The sequence below is a fragment of the Mesocricetus auratus genome, unplaced genomic scaffold (genome assembly GCF_017639785.1).
Source record: "Mesocricetus auratus isolate SY011 unplaced genomic scaffold, BCM_Maur_2.0 Super-Scaffold_100006, whole genome shotgun sequence".
In the NCBI taxonomy this organism is placed as follows: domain Eukaryota; kingdom Metazoa; phylum Chordata; class Mammalia; order Rodentia; family Cricetidae; genus Mesocricetus; species Mesocricetus auratus.
Genome location: NW_024429190.1, coordinates 65,292,709 through 65,309,231, shown reverse-complemented (window position 1 = coordinate 65,309,231; position 16,523 = coordinate 65,292,709). Strand labels below are relative to the sequence as shown.

The 16,523-nt window shown below is 37.0% G+C and overlaps 1 protein-coding gene across 1 annotated transcript; it reads right to left on the bottom strand.

Annotated features, from left to right (window-relative positions):
* Positions 1-5,236: 5,236 nt before the first annotated feature.
* Positions 5,237-6,597, bottom strand: Cabs1 (calcium binding protein, spermatid associated 1). Its single transcript, XM_005068176.2, has one exon. The coding sequence runs from the start codon at positions 6,591-6,593 to the stop codon at positions 5,364-5,366; it is 1,230 nt and encodes a 409-aa protein (XP_005068233.2). The 5' UTR covers positions 6,594-6,597; the 3' UTR covers positions 5,237-5,363.
* Between the last annotated feature and the right edge of the window lie 9,926 nt (positions 6,598-16,523).

The window sequence follows — 16,523 nt, the reverse complement described above, 5'->3', positions numbered from 1 at the left end:
AATTGACTAGCTAGTTTATTTTGTGTGCGTATACATATGCTCATGTATATGGGTGGGTAATCCAGGGAGTACGGCTAGATATTTCAGAGTATGCATAATTGTCAGAGGATAGTGTTCCAAGTTAGTGGTCAGGTGTCTTCTACCTTTTGTTTTGTGACAGGGTCTCTCATTGGCCTGATGATTTACCATGTAGCCTGAGCCAGTCGGCAGTGATGCTCCAGGAACTTTTATTTCTACATTATTTTACAGTCTGTGATTAAGGGAATGTGCTGTTTTTCCTGACTTTTTACATGGCTTCTGTATCTCTAAACTTGGGAGCTCATGCTTGCAAGGCAGACTCTCGATTGATGAGTCACCTTCCTTGTTTCTTATACTTCTCCCTTTAATTTTCTGTTTCACACATTTCTCCTTTGGAAGAACCTACTGGGACTAAATTTTACATAGGTGTGCTATTGCAGAATTAGAATCTGTCTTTATACTCTATTTAAAATTTAAAACTGAAAACACTGTAGTGTTATGTTTACACACCATTAGAATTCAAAATGTCATTAATATCTGGGATGAAGAGTAAACCATTACTTTTGCATTTGCAGGTTGACAGAAAACCCACGGAGAAGTTAAATGAAGCGCTAAGGCAGAAATTAAACAGCTCTCGATTAAACAAGTTGTATGTGTACCTTGTGACAAGAAGCAGAAAACATGCATTCTACACTTACTGATAAGCAAGCATTTAAGGTCAAGATGACAATGCATAGAATCAGGGCCTTCATCTTGTTGGAGAGTCCCCTAGGACAAGACAAAGAAGATATGTCATTGGTGATAATGAGACAAGTAGATTTATTCTCTGCATACTATTAACCAAAGGAAACTAATTTATGCCTAGTTGGAATACCCACTGTCTGTATACATTTATGATATAAAATGAATTTATGAAGTTGCAAGAAAAATATCAAGTCTAGGAGAAATGAGCAAAATTCAAGAATTGTGCATTTAAAAAATAGCATGGGGTATGAAAGACATAGAGAAAAGTTGTTTTATTGTCTCAAATTCACATATAGAATTAATCTTTGAAACTGATTTTGTAGTTACTAGAGGATTATTTGAAAGAGGTTACTTTACTAAGCAAGGAGGGGAAGTGAGGAACATGCTAATGCTGGCACCCTGAAATTCAAACTTTGTTTCTATTGAGGTAGTTTTATCTGGCATTCCAGATAGCAAGCAGTGCTTATCGCTACCCAAACTATTGCTGTTTAATGAAAGTGAATACAATTTATAGGTGACAACTTCTTGAAGCATGCCTCCCCATTTTTAATTATAGAATTGCTGGCCTTAAGACTTTATGGAAAGACAACCTTGAGATTTTACAGTATTTTAATACTTATAAACTAGATACAAGCAAAGTCTAAAGAAGGCTGATTATGAAGCCTTTGAAATCTGAAACAATGACCCAAGATCACATACCAAGTAGCTCTGTTTCCTGCTGTCCTGCTGTGTCAGCTCCCTCAACCTCTGCAGTCTGGAGGTTTCAGAAAGATGACAGGAGATGCCTGCCTTATTAAGGATTCATTTCCTCTTTTGTCCTTTCTATGTTTTTATGCAAAATATTATTACAATTATTGTTTTACCATTTCTTCTGGGATCCGCCAAACTAGTTCCCACAACACAGGGGAGTGGTTCAGTCTTCAAAAGTTGACATTGACATTTGTCTTTTTATTTTTTTCAGTGAACTTCATTATTATGTGTGTGCGTCAGAAAAGCGGAGGCTTTGTGATAGTAATTAAAACTCCGTACATTGGTCAATCCCTCTCTTTCACTTGAGATATTTCCTTAACATTTTATTGGAAAACAGTAACTAGTAGGACCTCCCTACATATCCTAGACCTAATGAGTGTTTTGATAATTAACTCTGGCATTTACAAAGTAGTGTGCTAATGTGAACTGTAATGCATCAGGCAATAAACGACAGTGGTAGTCTCTTTTGTGTGTATCTTTAGCTTTTCAAGGTAAAACAGTTTTTGAGAATTTTAAATGATTATAAAATTATCTCAACTTTAACACTATTGGCATTCCAGGGCGTTGGCTTCCTCCCTTGACAGGAAATAAGAGAAAAATAATAATAGCAGTCATTTCAATACCCTCTTCACTATTGGATTTGTAGTAATCCCTTATAATAGATTTTTATATCTTGCTCACAAACATGTGCTAAGTATTTAATAATACAAAATGTGAGCCTTTGTTTGTGACATTTGCTCTGATGTCGGTAAACTTTGATTTCATGGCAATGTCAAACATCAGTAGAAACATTTTTCTAGAAGGTCTTCTGGTGGATAATCAGATTTGCAATGCCTTTTGTTCCTTAAGAAGGGCATATCCACTTGGCATCAGTTCACATGGTAAAGAATTAAGAGCATGGAGAAGGCTCACCATACTGTTTATCTGAAAGGTCAATTGGAGGCCACTAGACACAGTGTCTCCTTGACTGCTGGGCTTTTCAATAGCTTCCACACACTTCTTAACGCACAGGCCGCTGGGATGAGAAAAAGCTAGTACTAAACTGAGAGGCAATCCACGATCTGTAGGGATTTGTAGAGATATTTTACACATGAAGGGACTGAGACTTAGGAAAATTAGTGACTAGATGGTTTCTGGATCCAGCCTTTGAACCTACTGCTGGGGTCCACAGTTCTCTTGCACCAAGATATTTTAAGTATGTTTAACTTCTGTTGAGAGAATTATTAATTAGTATTAGTTAGTGAATAAATGTAGACTCTCTGTCAGGTAGTCAATGAATTAATTCCAGTGAAATTAGCTCAGGGTATAGGAACCATTAGCTATATATGACATTTTAACTGTATTTATATACAGTGTGGGGTTAATTTCATGCGTCAAGTTAGTTGTCTGTTTTGCTAAATACTAGCCTATGTGTTGCTATCATGACTTTAAAGAAAAGATCTGATTGTCATTTACAATGGGTTTAACTAGGATGAGCTCTATAAAGTGGGTGGGTCTGAGGATAAAAGTTGTTTCCAGATAACTATAACACAGAACTCATTTCTTACCAGTTGGCAGACCTCCACACTTCAGACTCAATTCTGCAGCAATAGCTCTTAATTTCCAGACAGCATCTCTTCATTTGTCTCTGCCTTTCTGTCTGTCTGTCTCTGCTTCTGCTTCTGCCTCCCTCCCTCCCTCCCTCCCTCCCTCCCTCCCTCCCTCCCTCCTCCCTCCCTCCCTTCCTCCCTCTCTCTCTGTCTCTGTCTCTGTATCCTGGTGTGCTGTTTCTCTAGAAAGGTTACTTGGGCACAGAAATGTGTGTGACATAATCAAATTATATTATAAAAATTGCATTATAAGATATCACTTACTTGATCCTGGGGCTAAGAAAAAGTTATAGAAATGAGGACAGAATGATTACAATGATTTTTAAAATGTAAAGATATTTATTATGACAAAAACTTTAAATTTAGGGGGTATGAGGAAAAGAGAGACAGGAGGCCTCCCATATACTATTCCTTTCTGTCAAATTCATGGCCTTTTTCCAATTATCACATGTCTACATGTGTTACGTACATACATGTATATTCCAATACAACCTGTTCAGTCTTTATGATGTTAGTTATATGTATGTTTACAGGGATGATCATTTGTTATTGGAAAATCAATTAGTGTACTCTTCCATGGGGAAGATTATCTCTCCCACTCTCAGCATTTCTTAGTTGCCTGTAGTTCTCTGTGTAGGGCTGAGGCCATGTGGTGGGTGAGAGTTTCCATTCTACTTTGGTATGTCTTACTGTTGCTCTTGTTCAGCTCACGCTTTAGCAGTCAAGTTGGTGAGAGTTTCTGGACATTTCTTTTGGGAAATATTTATGTTACAAGGGTAATAGTCTTTTCATTACCAAGTATAATGCAATTTTCTTTCAGTTATTTGGGTTTAAAAGATATATATATATAGTTATATTTTGTATATAATTTTGACTATTCCTTGTGTCATATATGTTAATCTTTTGTCTTTTGTTATATGCTTAAATGAATTTATCATCCTTATTTGAGGAAATGATGTTTTTTAAGTTTTATAATTTAAAACAGTATTCTAAATTATTTTCCCCAACTACTTGATTGTTTGGGAGATCAGCCATGATATCCAGGATCAGAAGTACTCTTCATCTCATATGAAATGTTTGTACAACAATGTGTTTCTAAGTTTAAATATGGTGGTGCCATGTTTATCCTCATCCAGAGTCTATTTAAATCTTCTCTCATACACAGTATTTGCTATTTACTCTGTGTTTTGGTGTGCTTTAATTTCTTCAGTTTTAAGAACTGAAATTATGGATCTGCATAGAATAATACTATTTCTTTTTTTAAAGCAAGACTTTTAATATTTCCTGTGTGCCTCTTAAGATTCTGTGCTGGAATATCAAATACATCACACACAGTAAACCAGTTGCTTCCAGAATGATTTATTGAGGAGAATCATCACAGTGACAGCAGACCCATCTGAAAAGTCTATATCAGAAAAAAAGATGAAGGTTTGAGTCCTTGAATTGCTAACCAATTGCCTAAGAAGAGTACAATATTCAGCGTTTAGGATCTGAAAAAAATGACAAATTTCAGGTTATAAATCTTAACAGGAAAAATATTAAATCAATTCATGTTTATACATTATTTTTCAAATGAACACATATGTAAAACTAATATTTTGTTTTAATTAGCACCAAATATGAGCCAAGAAGTATGATTTATTATGCTACACATGGGTATTAAGCAATTACAATGAAGTTCCAATTCTTACTTTGGTCAGGGTTTCAAATATATATTCTAATAGAAAAGAATTAAAATTGTGATATTAACAAGGAAAATTTTAGAATGCAAGTTTCAGAAAACTTTCAATGCTCCAGTAATTTTTACATGTTACTTGATTCTCGTTACAACCTTGATTTCACTGAATTATAATATTTAGAATTAGCTGAAATGACATGTCATTAAATGTAGCAAGAAATGGGTTGGGTTTCTCCACCTCTTGCTCTCTTCATAGCTTTAAAATCTAGTATGGAATATTTTGCATTAAGTTGTTATATAACAAGCCATGATATTCAGGAAAGTACTGAGATTGATGGTTTTAAAATTGTTCTTAAATATATTCGGCTACATGACCTCTATCCATAAATATCTGTATTTTCGAATACTTGCCTTAAATGCCCACATTATTTTTTCTTTTTTCTTTTCGAATACTTGCCTTAAATGCCCACATTATTTTTTCTTTTTTCTTTTCAAGATTTTTCTTGTTGAGTAACTTCTTAGACATTAAGACTATCCTTTAATTCATTGGGTACTTCTACATTGCCTCCCTTACGTCTCTGCTTCTACATCATTAGCTCATCTGGATCTTCTTTCAGCAATTTGAAGATACCCGAGTCATGGGTAGAAGAGTCCTCCTTGTATGTAGGGGTATCTTCTATAGAGGTCACTTCAGGAAACGTCTCTGTGACCTTAATTACAGATTCTGTTGCATCATTTTCATACAGATCTTCTGGCATGTTAGCGGTTAGTTCCTCCACGAGGTTTGTAGTTTCTGAAGCAGGGACAATGAAGTCATACCTGGATTCAACAGCAGTAAGCAACACAGCGTGAGTCTCTGTTTCATTCATAGTCTCTTTCTCCATCCAATCATTAACTCCATCAGTCGATTCCTCATCAGTAAAAGTATCTTCTGGGTTATCTTTGACTTTTTCAGCAGAGTTAGTGAGTTCAAAAACAGTGATAAATTTTTCCTCATCTGAGTCAGTTAATTTAGTCACAGCTTTGGGGTTATCCTCTTGAACAATCAGGTCAATTTCAGTTATGTTCTCTTCTGTAACTTTGGTTATGTCTGGAGTGGTGGTGACCTCTTTTTCAGTAGAGGGAGGTATCTCAGCCTCAGGACTCAAGGAGTCAGTGATGGCTCCATCGTCATGTTCGTTGGAAGTGGTTGAGGAACTAAAATCAGTTTCTGTGGTTTCATCTGGAAGTACAGAGGCATCCTCCAAATCGGCAGGGTTGTCCTGCAAAGTGCCAGAGAGGTCAGTAGTAGATAAGACTTCTTTGTCTCCTGTGTCAATGGTGGCTAAGAGGATATCTTCCTTTGCCATGTTACTAGAAAAATCTATTAAAGAAACAGTACCAACTGGGGTTGAGATATTTCCCATTTTCACTGGAATGAAATTTTCAGTAATTGACTCCTTTGCTTTGGGGTTTGTAGTTTCAGTTGGAGCAGTAATTTCTTTCTCTGGAGGAGTTGTTGACTTCAGAGTAGCCTCAATATCATCTTCTAACTTGACTTTTTCCTTTGTAGGTGTGAGCTTGTTGGCTGTAGTAGAAAAATCACCATCTGGTGTGCAATCATTTACTGAAGTAATGTGGTCTCCTTCAGAGGTAATTGTTGTTTCTGATTTAGGAATGGTGTTGTCAGCCCCGAAGAAAATGGCTGCTTCTGTTGGTGTTTTACTAGTCTCTCTTGGTGGATGAGCATAAATTTTGGGTGAGCCATCTTCAGCCATGGGGCACAGGAGCACTGAGCACACTCTCACAGGTCTTTGCTCTGAACTTAGTGACATTCCTGGGCAGGTGGGGAGTGATCAGTACAGTGACTGAAGCATTGGTCATCATGGGGATTGTTACATCAACCACTCAGGTTATGACAAAGGCTCACCTAGGAGGCTGTTTCTTGGCTGTGATTAGACATTCACTAGAATTACTATTAATATTAGAGGAAAATATGATGGGTTTCTGATTATAAAATAAAAATTTCACACTAAATACTTTATTTTTGGGGAACCTAGGATTTATCATATATGTGCTTTCAGGTATATACCTTCTGATGTGGCACCAGTACCCTTTGACACAGACACACTCAAGCTTGCTAGGTACTTTGTGGCTTAGCATCAGTAATGGAAACTCTGAAGGACTGGTCTATCAGCGTCTTTTTGAGATCAGCCATTTTACAAGTAAGTGGCAGTGTACTTTGGGAGGCAGAGCCACATTCTTCTCTGAGATTCATGGTGATTAAATGTTCAAAATTCAAAAATACTTTTGGTAGTGAATTAAAAATAGAGAAGATAATTATGTAGCAAGACTTCAGTTGACTTTTTTTTCTTCTGAGAGGGACATTTCAATTTTATTTAAGAATGATTAATAATAATATAATAATAATTACAATAAATTAGTAGATTGGTAAGGCTTTCATATTTTATTCATTAATATGAGGAATGCAGGCTCACATCATCATATCATCTCCCAGTGTCTTTGTTGATGTAGGGAATGTCATCAGTGTCACAGATAAGGAAGTTGTAAGACAGGGTTATTTCTTTTTAAATAGTTATCATTAATTAATAGAGCAATGCACAGAATAAAGCCACTATCTAAATTAGCTGTTGTATATGACAGGATATTTGTATGTTGAATGTAATTGGAACCATGAAGAAAATAGTCTTTCATGAACATGTAATATCAAGCAAGCTATGCCAAATGAAGAGATAATTATATCTTCATTGATGTTAAATTCAAATATAGCATTTAGCTTTCAGAATTGTTTTTGTGGTTATATCAACCCTTTTATTACTAGTGTTGCTGTGAGATATAGTCATATTGATTGTTGCACTCATTTCTCTAAAGGCAAGTGTTTTCTTATCTCTGCTTTCTAAAGCCCTTCATTTTTGAAATACTTTATCTTGTATATAATCCATTAAGGTTAACAAAGTATGTGGTGAATTTTAAAACTCCTAAAGCAGACTATCTCCTTCAGGGAATATAGTATGAAGAACTATACTCCTTTATAGATGATTGGTATCAGAGATATTACCTGATTTAGGAAGAGAATTGCCATATATTAATTTTATCTAATATGCATAACAACCTCCTCATACTTGGAATTTCGATCCTACTATTTGGTACACTTTATCTGTTCTTAGCAAGGATTTCAGGTTACAACTACTGTCAAGTCTTATTTTGGCAGTGTTAACAAAAGTGTGCTCGTGTCATGTGTAACTTTTTTTTGTTTTGTTTTACGAGACAGGGTTTCTCTGTATTGTTTTGGAGGCTGTCGGTCCAGCCTGGCCTCGAGTTCTGGGATTAAAGGCGTGCGCCACCACCGCCCGGTGATGTGTATCTTTTACTTGGGTGAATTTTGAGGTATTTGTCCAAGTGCTTAGGCATTCTTCAAGTAGTAACATCTTTGGTTTCATGATAAAAAATTCTTATGTGAAAAATGGAATCTGTTAGCAAAAATAGGAATATTCTTAGTTTGCAGGAAGGCACATTTATGATTTTCTGGGATAACATCTTAGAAGCCTTGCAAAGCTGACATCACAATGATGTCCATTGTTGAGACTTCACAGTCATCAGAATCTTGGAAGAGAGTGGCACCATTACCAAAGTTCTTATTTTCCTCTCTAAAAGTGAAGGTGTTGCTTTTGATAGTTCATATAAAGCATCAATTGTGATATGTTGCACATGATATGTAATTGTCTTTTGGGGAATATGTGAATAAATTTACTTTAATAAAGGTATTTTTTGAAATAATTCAAAGACATAAATACTTGAAACATGTTCACAATTGCTATCCTCAAATATAATATCAATGCAGTACAATATACTGGGTGGGGATTTTTCCTATGAAGAAATGTCATCTATGTTCTTTGAAATGAATGAGGAAATCAAAGGGAGGATAAATTACATCCAGGGATTGGGATTTAAGTCACATTATTTTTAAGGGAAGCATAATCATGAGTGGAATTCATGTGATCAGTCTTGTTTTCGAACATATCTGACCATGAAGCAGGAGAAGTACTCAAAAAGTCACTTCTTAATGGGACAGAGGTTACAAGATTCAGTGGAAGCATCAGGAATAAAACAAAGTGTTCCAGAGATTTGTAGAGCTAGAGACCCTTTTGTACCTATTATCTCCTTCATAACTGATAATTTTACCTAGTATCGTCATCAACAATGAGACTGTATTCCACACCAAGAGGAACAGCAGTGCTAGATATTTTCTGATTAGGGATTAACAGGGACTTTAATCCTATATGCTGAATGTCTTCTATAGGAGGAGCAGTGGTACCACTGCTGTCATTTCCTTCTTTAGATTTCAAGGCAGAGGTGTAAGGAGAAATGATGGTGGCATTTGGTGCTATTTTGGTGACATTGCCCAGATTAAAAGAGGCCATGGAGTTTGTCTTGCTTATCCCTTCACAGCTTTACCAGAATGTATAGTATCTTTCATTGGAATACTGGAATCTCTTCTTATAAACTTAGGCATTGTTTCTGGGGTAAAGGTATAAATGTTTTTGTAGGTAGTATCACTAAAGAGTTTGCCATGTTTGGAATCACTATTAGTGCTTATTGTAATAATTTTTCTTTGAACTACAGGATTAAGTTTTCCAAGCAGAGGTTTTGAGATCACATTTTCAGGATATTCAAATTCAAATTGGCCAGCTCTGGGTTTAACAGTCCATCTGAAAGATGTAGTAACATACGTATCAGGATTACTTGAGTAATGTATAGTTACCAGCCTGTCTTCTTTAAGAATATAATCATCTTTCATGGGTACAACATAAATGTAATCTTTGACATTTTATTTTTCAAGTGTACCTCTTCTGATTTCATACTTTGCACATTTTGGAAATCAACTTCATAGTTCATTGTTGTATTTCCCTCAAAAGATATTTCTGATTCATATCTTGGGGTATAAAGTGTGTTTTCAGCATCATGAGAGATTGCAGTCATTTCTACTACTGATGCTGTTGTTGTAGACTTTTTTATTATTTATTTTTAAGTTTAAATTTAGATTAGAAACAAGGTTGCTTCACAAGTCAGTTCCAGGTCCCTCTCCCTTTCCCTCCCCTCCTCCCATGCCCACCCCCCACCCCCAATATCCCCTCATTTACCCAAGGAGGGTGAGGCCCTCCATGGGGGTGTCCATAGTCTGTCATTTCATCCAGGGCTGGGCCTAGATCCTCCCCCCAGAGTTCAGGGTGAGAGTGCATCTCACATTGTTGGATGTAGACTTATTAGCAGGATACGTTTTATGTGCTATAATAGGTGTCCAAGAGAGTTTCTTCACATTGTTGCTTAAGGAAGATTGAAAGGGACATTGGAAACAACAATTAATGCAGTCTCTTCATTATTGAAATTAATGTAATCTGTGTTTGTTTCAAACATGTCAGACCACGCAGCAGGAGTGTTAGTCAAAAAGTCATTTGGTAGTTGACCAGAGGTTTCAAGATAATCATTGGAGGCATCATTTATGACCCCATATTTTGCAGAGCAATCCAGAGCGAGAGATCCTTTAAGCCTATCATCATCTTCTCCAGGCAGCACAGACACTATTTCATAACTGCTGTCAGTGTCAAGAAAGTTGGCATCTTCTATAGTGTGCTTTGTATTCCTTGGTGAGAAATGGAGTGTAGCCATGTCACTTAAATCTTCAGAGTCATCAGTGGATGAAAACTCATCATTGGAGATGACACCAAACTCTGCCAAAGGAATATGGCTGTCCTGTGAATGGGACATCCCTGATATAATATTTTCTCTCTCCATAGTGGATGATGAAGCTCTATTATTATTTTTCCAATTTCTGATAACATTTGCTGAAGTTTTATGAGGAAAACTTGCATTCAAGCTAAGAGGATTCAAGCCTGTTGGAAGTCTGATGACATGGCTGTCTTGACGATCAGGTTCATTTAGGAGATGCATGAATTCAATGATATCTGACACTTCAGGTTCCTGCTCTGAAGAATAAATCAGGGGTTTATCACCGATAATGTCAAAATTCTTGATTATATCTTCAGGAATGAAGATGATGCTTCCACTTGTGAGAGGATTAGAATGTCTGTTTTCAATAAAGCCATCAGGAGATAAAACCATTTTCATGGGTAAGAGATTGAATTTAATGTCATGTTTTGTGCTCAGTTGATCCAAGATTTCAAGAGGGAGTGGATCTCTAGGCTGAACCTGTGTCAGCTTTGTTGTGCTCACTGTGGAACCAGGATAAAACAGTTTTCTTGAATTTTCAAGTCCTTTCTGTTGAACATAAGCAACTACAGGCATAGAAAGGAGTTCAGTAGCTCTCATTGTCTTTAACTTTTCTAAATTTACTGGAATGTTATCTCCCCAAAAGTAGAATTTCTCTTCCACATCAGTCTTGTCATTACTTAAAGGTGTTTTAGCCTCATTTTGTGAGGTGTCTCTTTCCTCTGCAGGTGAACTGATGGCTTTTAGTTGGACATTGTGACTTTCAAACTCAGTATCTTTATTCATCCCTCTTTTTCTGTGGGCTGCTGTTTGGGGAGTTATATTAGGTGACAAGGTCAGGCTGTCAGTGTCATCACTGATGTCTCCATTGTCAGTGGTGTGTAAGTCAACTACATTAATGATTTTCTCTGGAAAAGACACAGGATCCTCTAGAGGAACAGGGGAGACATGGGTGAAGGGGTTAGCAGCACTTGGCTCATCAATAACTTCCCAGTTATGGTCAATGGAAGTCACATGTTCCTCTGTTGGTTGTGATACCTCTGACATCAGTGTTGTATCAGATAGCAAGTCATTGCCACCAAGAGGAACAGCATATCTAGATATGTTCTGACTAGGGATTAGCAGGGACTTTAGTCCAATAGCCTGGATATTTTCTCTACTAGGAGCAGTGGGACTACTATTGTCATTGCCTGTCTTAGGTTCCAAGGCAGAGGTGTAAGGAGAAATGATGTTGTCTTTGGTTGGCCTTCTGGTGACATTAACGAGATTAAGAGAGTCTGTTGAGTTTGTGTTGCTTATATACTTTATAGCTTCACTAGGATTTATATAACCTTTTAGTGGAGTACTGGAATTTCTTCTCATAAACTTAGGCATTGTTTCTGGGGCAAAAGGATAAGAGTTTTGGATATTTTCCCGTATCATTTTATAAATAATATCACTAAAGAGTTTACCATGGTTGGAATTACTATTAGTGTTTGTTGCAATCATTTTTCTTTGAACTTCAGCATTAAGTTGTCCAAGCAGAGGTTTTGAGATCACATTTTCAGGATTTTTAAATCTAAGTTGGCCAGGTCTGGGTTTAGTAGTCCATCTGAAACTTGTGGTATCGTATGCGTCAGGGTTAGTTGAATAATGTGCAGTGGCCAGACTGTCTTCTTTAGGAATATAATCATCTTCCATGGGTATAACATAAATGTAATCTTTGATATTTTCTTTTTCAAGTGTATCTTCCTTTTCTGATTTCATGCTTTCCTCATTCTGGAGATCAGCTTCATAGTTCAGTGTTGCATCTTCCTCAAAAGATGTTTCTGATTCATATCTTGCGGTATAAAGTGTGTTTTCAGCATCATGAGAGGCTGCAGTTATGCCAACTTCTGATGCTGCTTTGGAAGACTCACTAGGAGGACAAATTTTGTGTTTCATAATAGTTGCCCATGAAAGTTTCTTCACAGGGTTTTTTGCTTGAGGAAGATTGAGAGGGACATTGGAATCAGCAGTTAATACAGTCTCTTCATTAATGAAATTAATGTAATCAGTGTTTGTTTCAAACATATCAGACCATGCAGCAGGAATGTTAGTCATAAGGTCACTTGGTAGTGGACCAGAGGTTTCAAGATAATCACTGGATGTATCAGTTATTTTCTCACGTTTTACAGAGCGTTCTAGAGCTAGAGATCCTTTGAACCTATCATCATCTTCTCTAGGCAGCACAGACTCTACTTCATAACTGCTGTCAATGGCTGGAATGATGGGATCTTCTATAGTGTGCATTACATTCATTGATGAGAAAGGGAGTGTAGCCATGTTATTTAAATCTTCAGAGTTGTCAGTGAATGAAAACTCATCATTGGAGATGACACCAAACTCATCCAAAGGAATGTTGCTGTCCTGTGAATGGGACATCCCTGACATAATATTTTCTCTCCCATTAGTAGATGGTGATTCTGCATCGTTATTCATCCAATTTCTGATAACATTTGCTGAAGTTTTATGAGGAAAACTTGCATTCAAGTTAAGAGGATTCAAACCTGTTGGAAGTCCAATGACTTGGCTGTCTTGATTATGAGGTTCCTCAATGACATCAATGTATTCAATGTGTGCTGGCACAGATGCTATCTCTGAGAAATTAGTCAAGGGTATATCACACATGAGGACAGAGTGCTTGCTTAAGTCTTCAGAAATAAGGTTGGTGTTTTCAGTTGTTAGTACCAGTGGGGAGTCTTCAAACCTAGTATTTTCATCAGGTGGCATAGCACTACTACTCCATTCATCACTTTCCTCAGATGAAAAATGAGTTATAGCAGTTGCAGAATTAATTTTCTTTATATGTGATGAAGAGGAGGAGTCTTTAGGGACCCTTTCCTCAGAATCTTTATAAGGAAAAGGAATCTCACTATCTGGTTTTAGGCTGGCTGGAAAGGAAGTAAGAGTGGTGTCATCTGAATTATAACTCTCTGCCCTTAAAACTTCATTTTTATTATCCTCTGATTTTGATGACATTGTGGATCTGGCTTCCAAAAGGACATTGAATGCTGTGGATGAGAGCCCTTTCGTGGGGAACTGTTTTCTGCCTGTTACTTTAGTTGATTTCAAGGTTGGACCAGTGATTTTGCTTGGGAGACTCCTTATTTCTCCCATAGCTTTCACTGATTCTGACTCAAAGCTGTGGATGTTCTCAGAGTCCTCTCTTTCACTTCTACTTGCACTGCCCCCATTCAGACTAAGCCCATCTGAAAATTTTTCATTCTGATCAGTTAGGAAGTGGGTAGTCACATATCTTGATGGCTTTTTATAGAACAGGGCAGGCAAAGCTTGGACAAGCATATCATTATTGCCAGGGTCAGAAGTTGTTCCTCGTAAGAACCACACTTTGTACTTTCGTTCAGATTTGGACTCTACAAGATTTTCTTCTGATGGATTCTCAGTGACACTTGTGGAGGGAAATGGAACAGGAGATCCAATTCCTGTATAGAAATTGCTTGTAATGACTGTAGGCTTTCTTATTGTAGGACTCCTTTCTTGTTCTCCAGCATAGAATGTATTGTCATTTGATAGAAATTCAACGGTACTCTCATCAAGATCAGTGGTGGTGAGGTCCGCATTATTTACTTTATTGTCCCCCACCTGAATCTCCATATGTGACTCTGCTGAAGAACCTTCCATGAAAGGAATTATACCATCTTGAGTTATATAATTCTTTTCTATAGAAGCTACAGGTCTTCCCCCATCTAGGATGTTATTTCGGTCTTCTATAAAGGCTATATCATCAGCTGAAGGGACTTCACTGTCTGATACAGTGAGTATATCATCAGGTATAAAAGAATCATCAGTCAATTTTGTTGTTTTCTTTCCCGTAATAATTTCTGGGTCAAGTTTAGGGTTGCTGCTTTTAATAAAGCCAGCAGGAGAAAAGGTCATTTTAATGGGTAAGTGATTGAATTTAATGTCATGTTTTGTGCTCAGTTGATCCAAGATTTCAAGAGGGAGTGGATCTCTAGGCTGAACCTGTGTCAGCTTTGTTGTGCTCACTGTGGAACCAGGATAAAACAGTTTTCTTGAATTTTCAAGTCCTTTCTGTTGAACATAAGCAACTACAGGCATAGAAAGGAGTTCAGTAGCTCTCATTGTCTTTAACTTTTCTAAATTTACTGGAATGTTATCTCCCCAAAAGTAGAATTTCTCTTCCACATCAGTCTTGTCATTACTTAAAGGTGTTTTAGCCTCATTTTGTGAGGTGTCTCTTTCCTCTGCAGGTGAACTGATGGCTTTTAGTTGGACATTGTGACTTTCAAACTCAGTATCTTTATTCATCCCTCTTTTTCTGTGGGCTGCTGTTTGGGGAGCTATATTAGGTGACAAGGTCAAGCTATCAGTGTCATCGCTGATGTCTCCATTGTCAGTGGTGTGTAAGTCAACTACGTTTATGATTTTCTCTGGAAAAGACACAGGATCCTCTAGAGGAACAGGGGAGACATGGGTGAAGGGGTTAGCAGCACTTGGCTCATCAATAACTTCCCAGTTATGGTCAATGGAAGTCACATGTTCCTCTGTTGGTTGTGATACCTCTGACATCAGTGTTGTATCAGATAGCAAGTCATTGCCACCAAGAGGAACAGCATATCTAGATATTTTCTGACTAGGGATTAGCAGGGACTTTAGTCCTATAGGCTGGATATTTTCTCTGGTAGGAGCAGTGGGATTGCTGTTGTCATTGCCTGTCTTAGATTCCAAGGCAGAGGTGTAAGGAGAAATGATGGTGTCTTTTGTTGGCATTCTGGTGACATTAACCAGATTAAGAGAGGCCATTGAGTTTGTCTTACTTATGTCCTTCAAAGCTTCACCAGGATTTATATAACCTTTCAGTGGAGTATTGGAATTTCTTCTCATAAACTTAGGCATTGTTTCTGGGGCAAAAGGATAAGCATTTTGTATATTTTCCCGTATCATTTTATAAATAGTATCACTAAAGAGTTTACCATGGTTGGAATTACTATTAGTGTTTGTTGCAATCATTTTTCTTTGAACTTTAGGGTTAAGTTGTACATGCAGAGGTTTTGAGACCATATTTTTAGGATTTTCAAATCTAAGTTGACCATCTCTGGGCTTAGTAGTCTCTCTGAATATTTCAGGGTTAGTTGAATAATGTGTAGTGGCCAGACTGTCTTCTTTAAGAATATAATCATCTTCCATGGGTATAACATAAATGTAATCTTTGGTATTTTCTTTTTCAAGTGTATCTTCCTCTTCTGATTTCATGCTTTCTTCATTCTGGAGATCAGCTTCATAGTTCAGTGTTGCATGTTCCTCAAAAGATGTTTCTGAGTCATATCTTCTGGAATAAAGTGTGTTTTCAGCATCATGAGAGGCTACATTCTTGCCTACGTTTGGTACTGTTGTGGTAAACTCATTAGGAGAATATGTTTTGTGTGCCATGACAGCTGCCCAGTCAAGTGTTTTCACAGGGTTTGTTGCTTGAGCAAGACTGAAAGGACCATTGGAATCAGCAATTAATGTAGTTTCTTCATCTCTATGTAATTTGGGATTATCCCTGGAAGCACTTCCTAGGTAGTTAGGTTTCCTTTTCAGAGTGCTAATTTTGATTATGTATTTCTTTATTGGTGAGTCAGCAGTTACTGCTTTATTGGAGTTGCTGTTTACTACACCAGTATCAATATGAAAGCTATTTATTACTTCATTTCTTACTGTTTTTCTTTCATTGGGCGGTCTGTCAACCTTTTTTGCATTGATATCAGTAGGAGTTCGGTATCCAATTCTGAGATAAATAAAGTCTTTATTGTCATTTGTGGAAGATAGTTGTTTATTTTTAATGGTTTCCCAGGTAACATATGAGTCATTTATAGCACCAATAACTGGTTTAGAGATAATATCATAGTATGTATTAAGTGGTCTAGAGTATCCCATTCTTTCAATTTGGTGCATAGAATTACTGGGTGTAGGGACTGCAACCCCACCTTCTGTTTTTACATTTTCCTCAATACTTGCACTTACATCTAAAC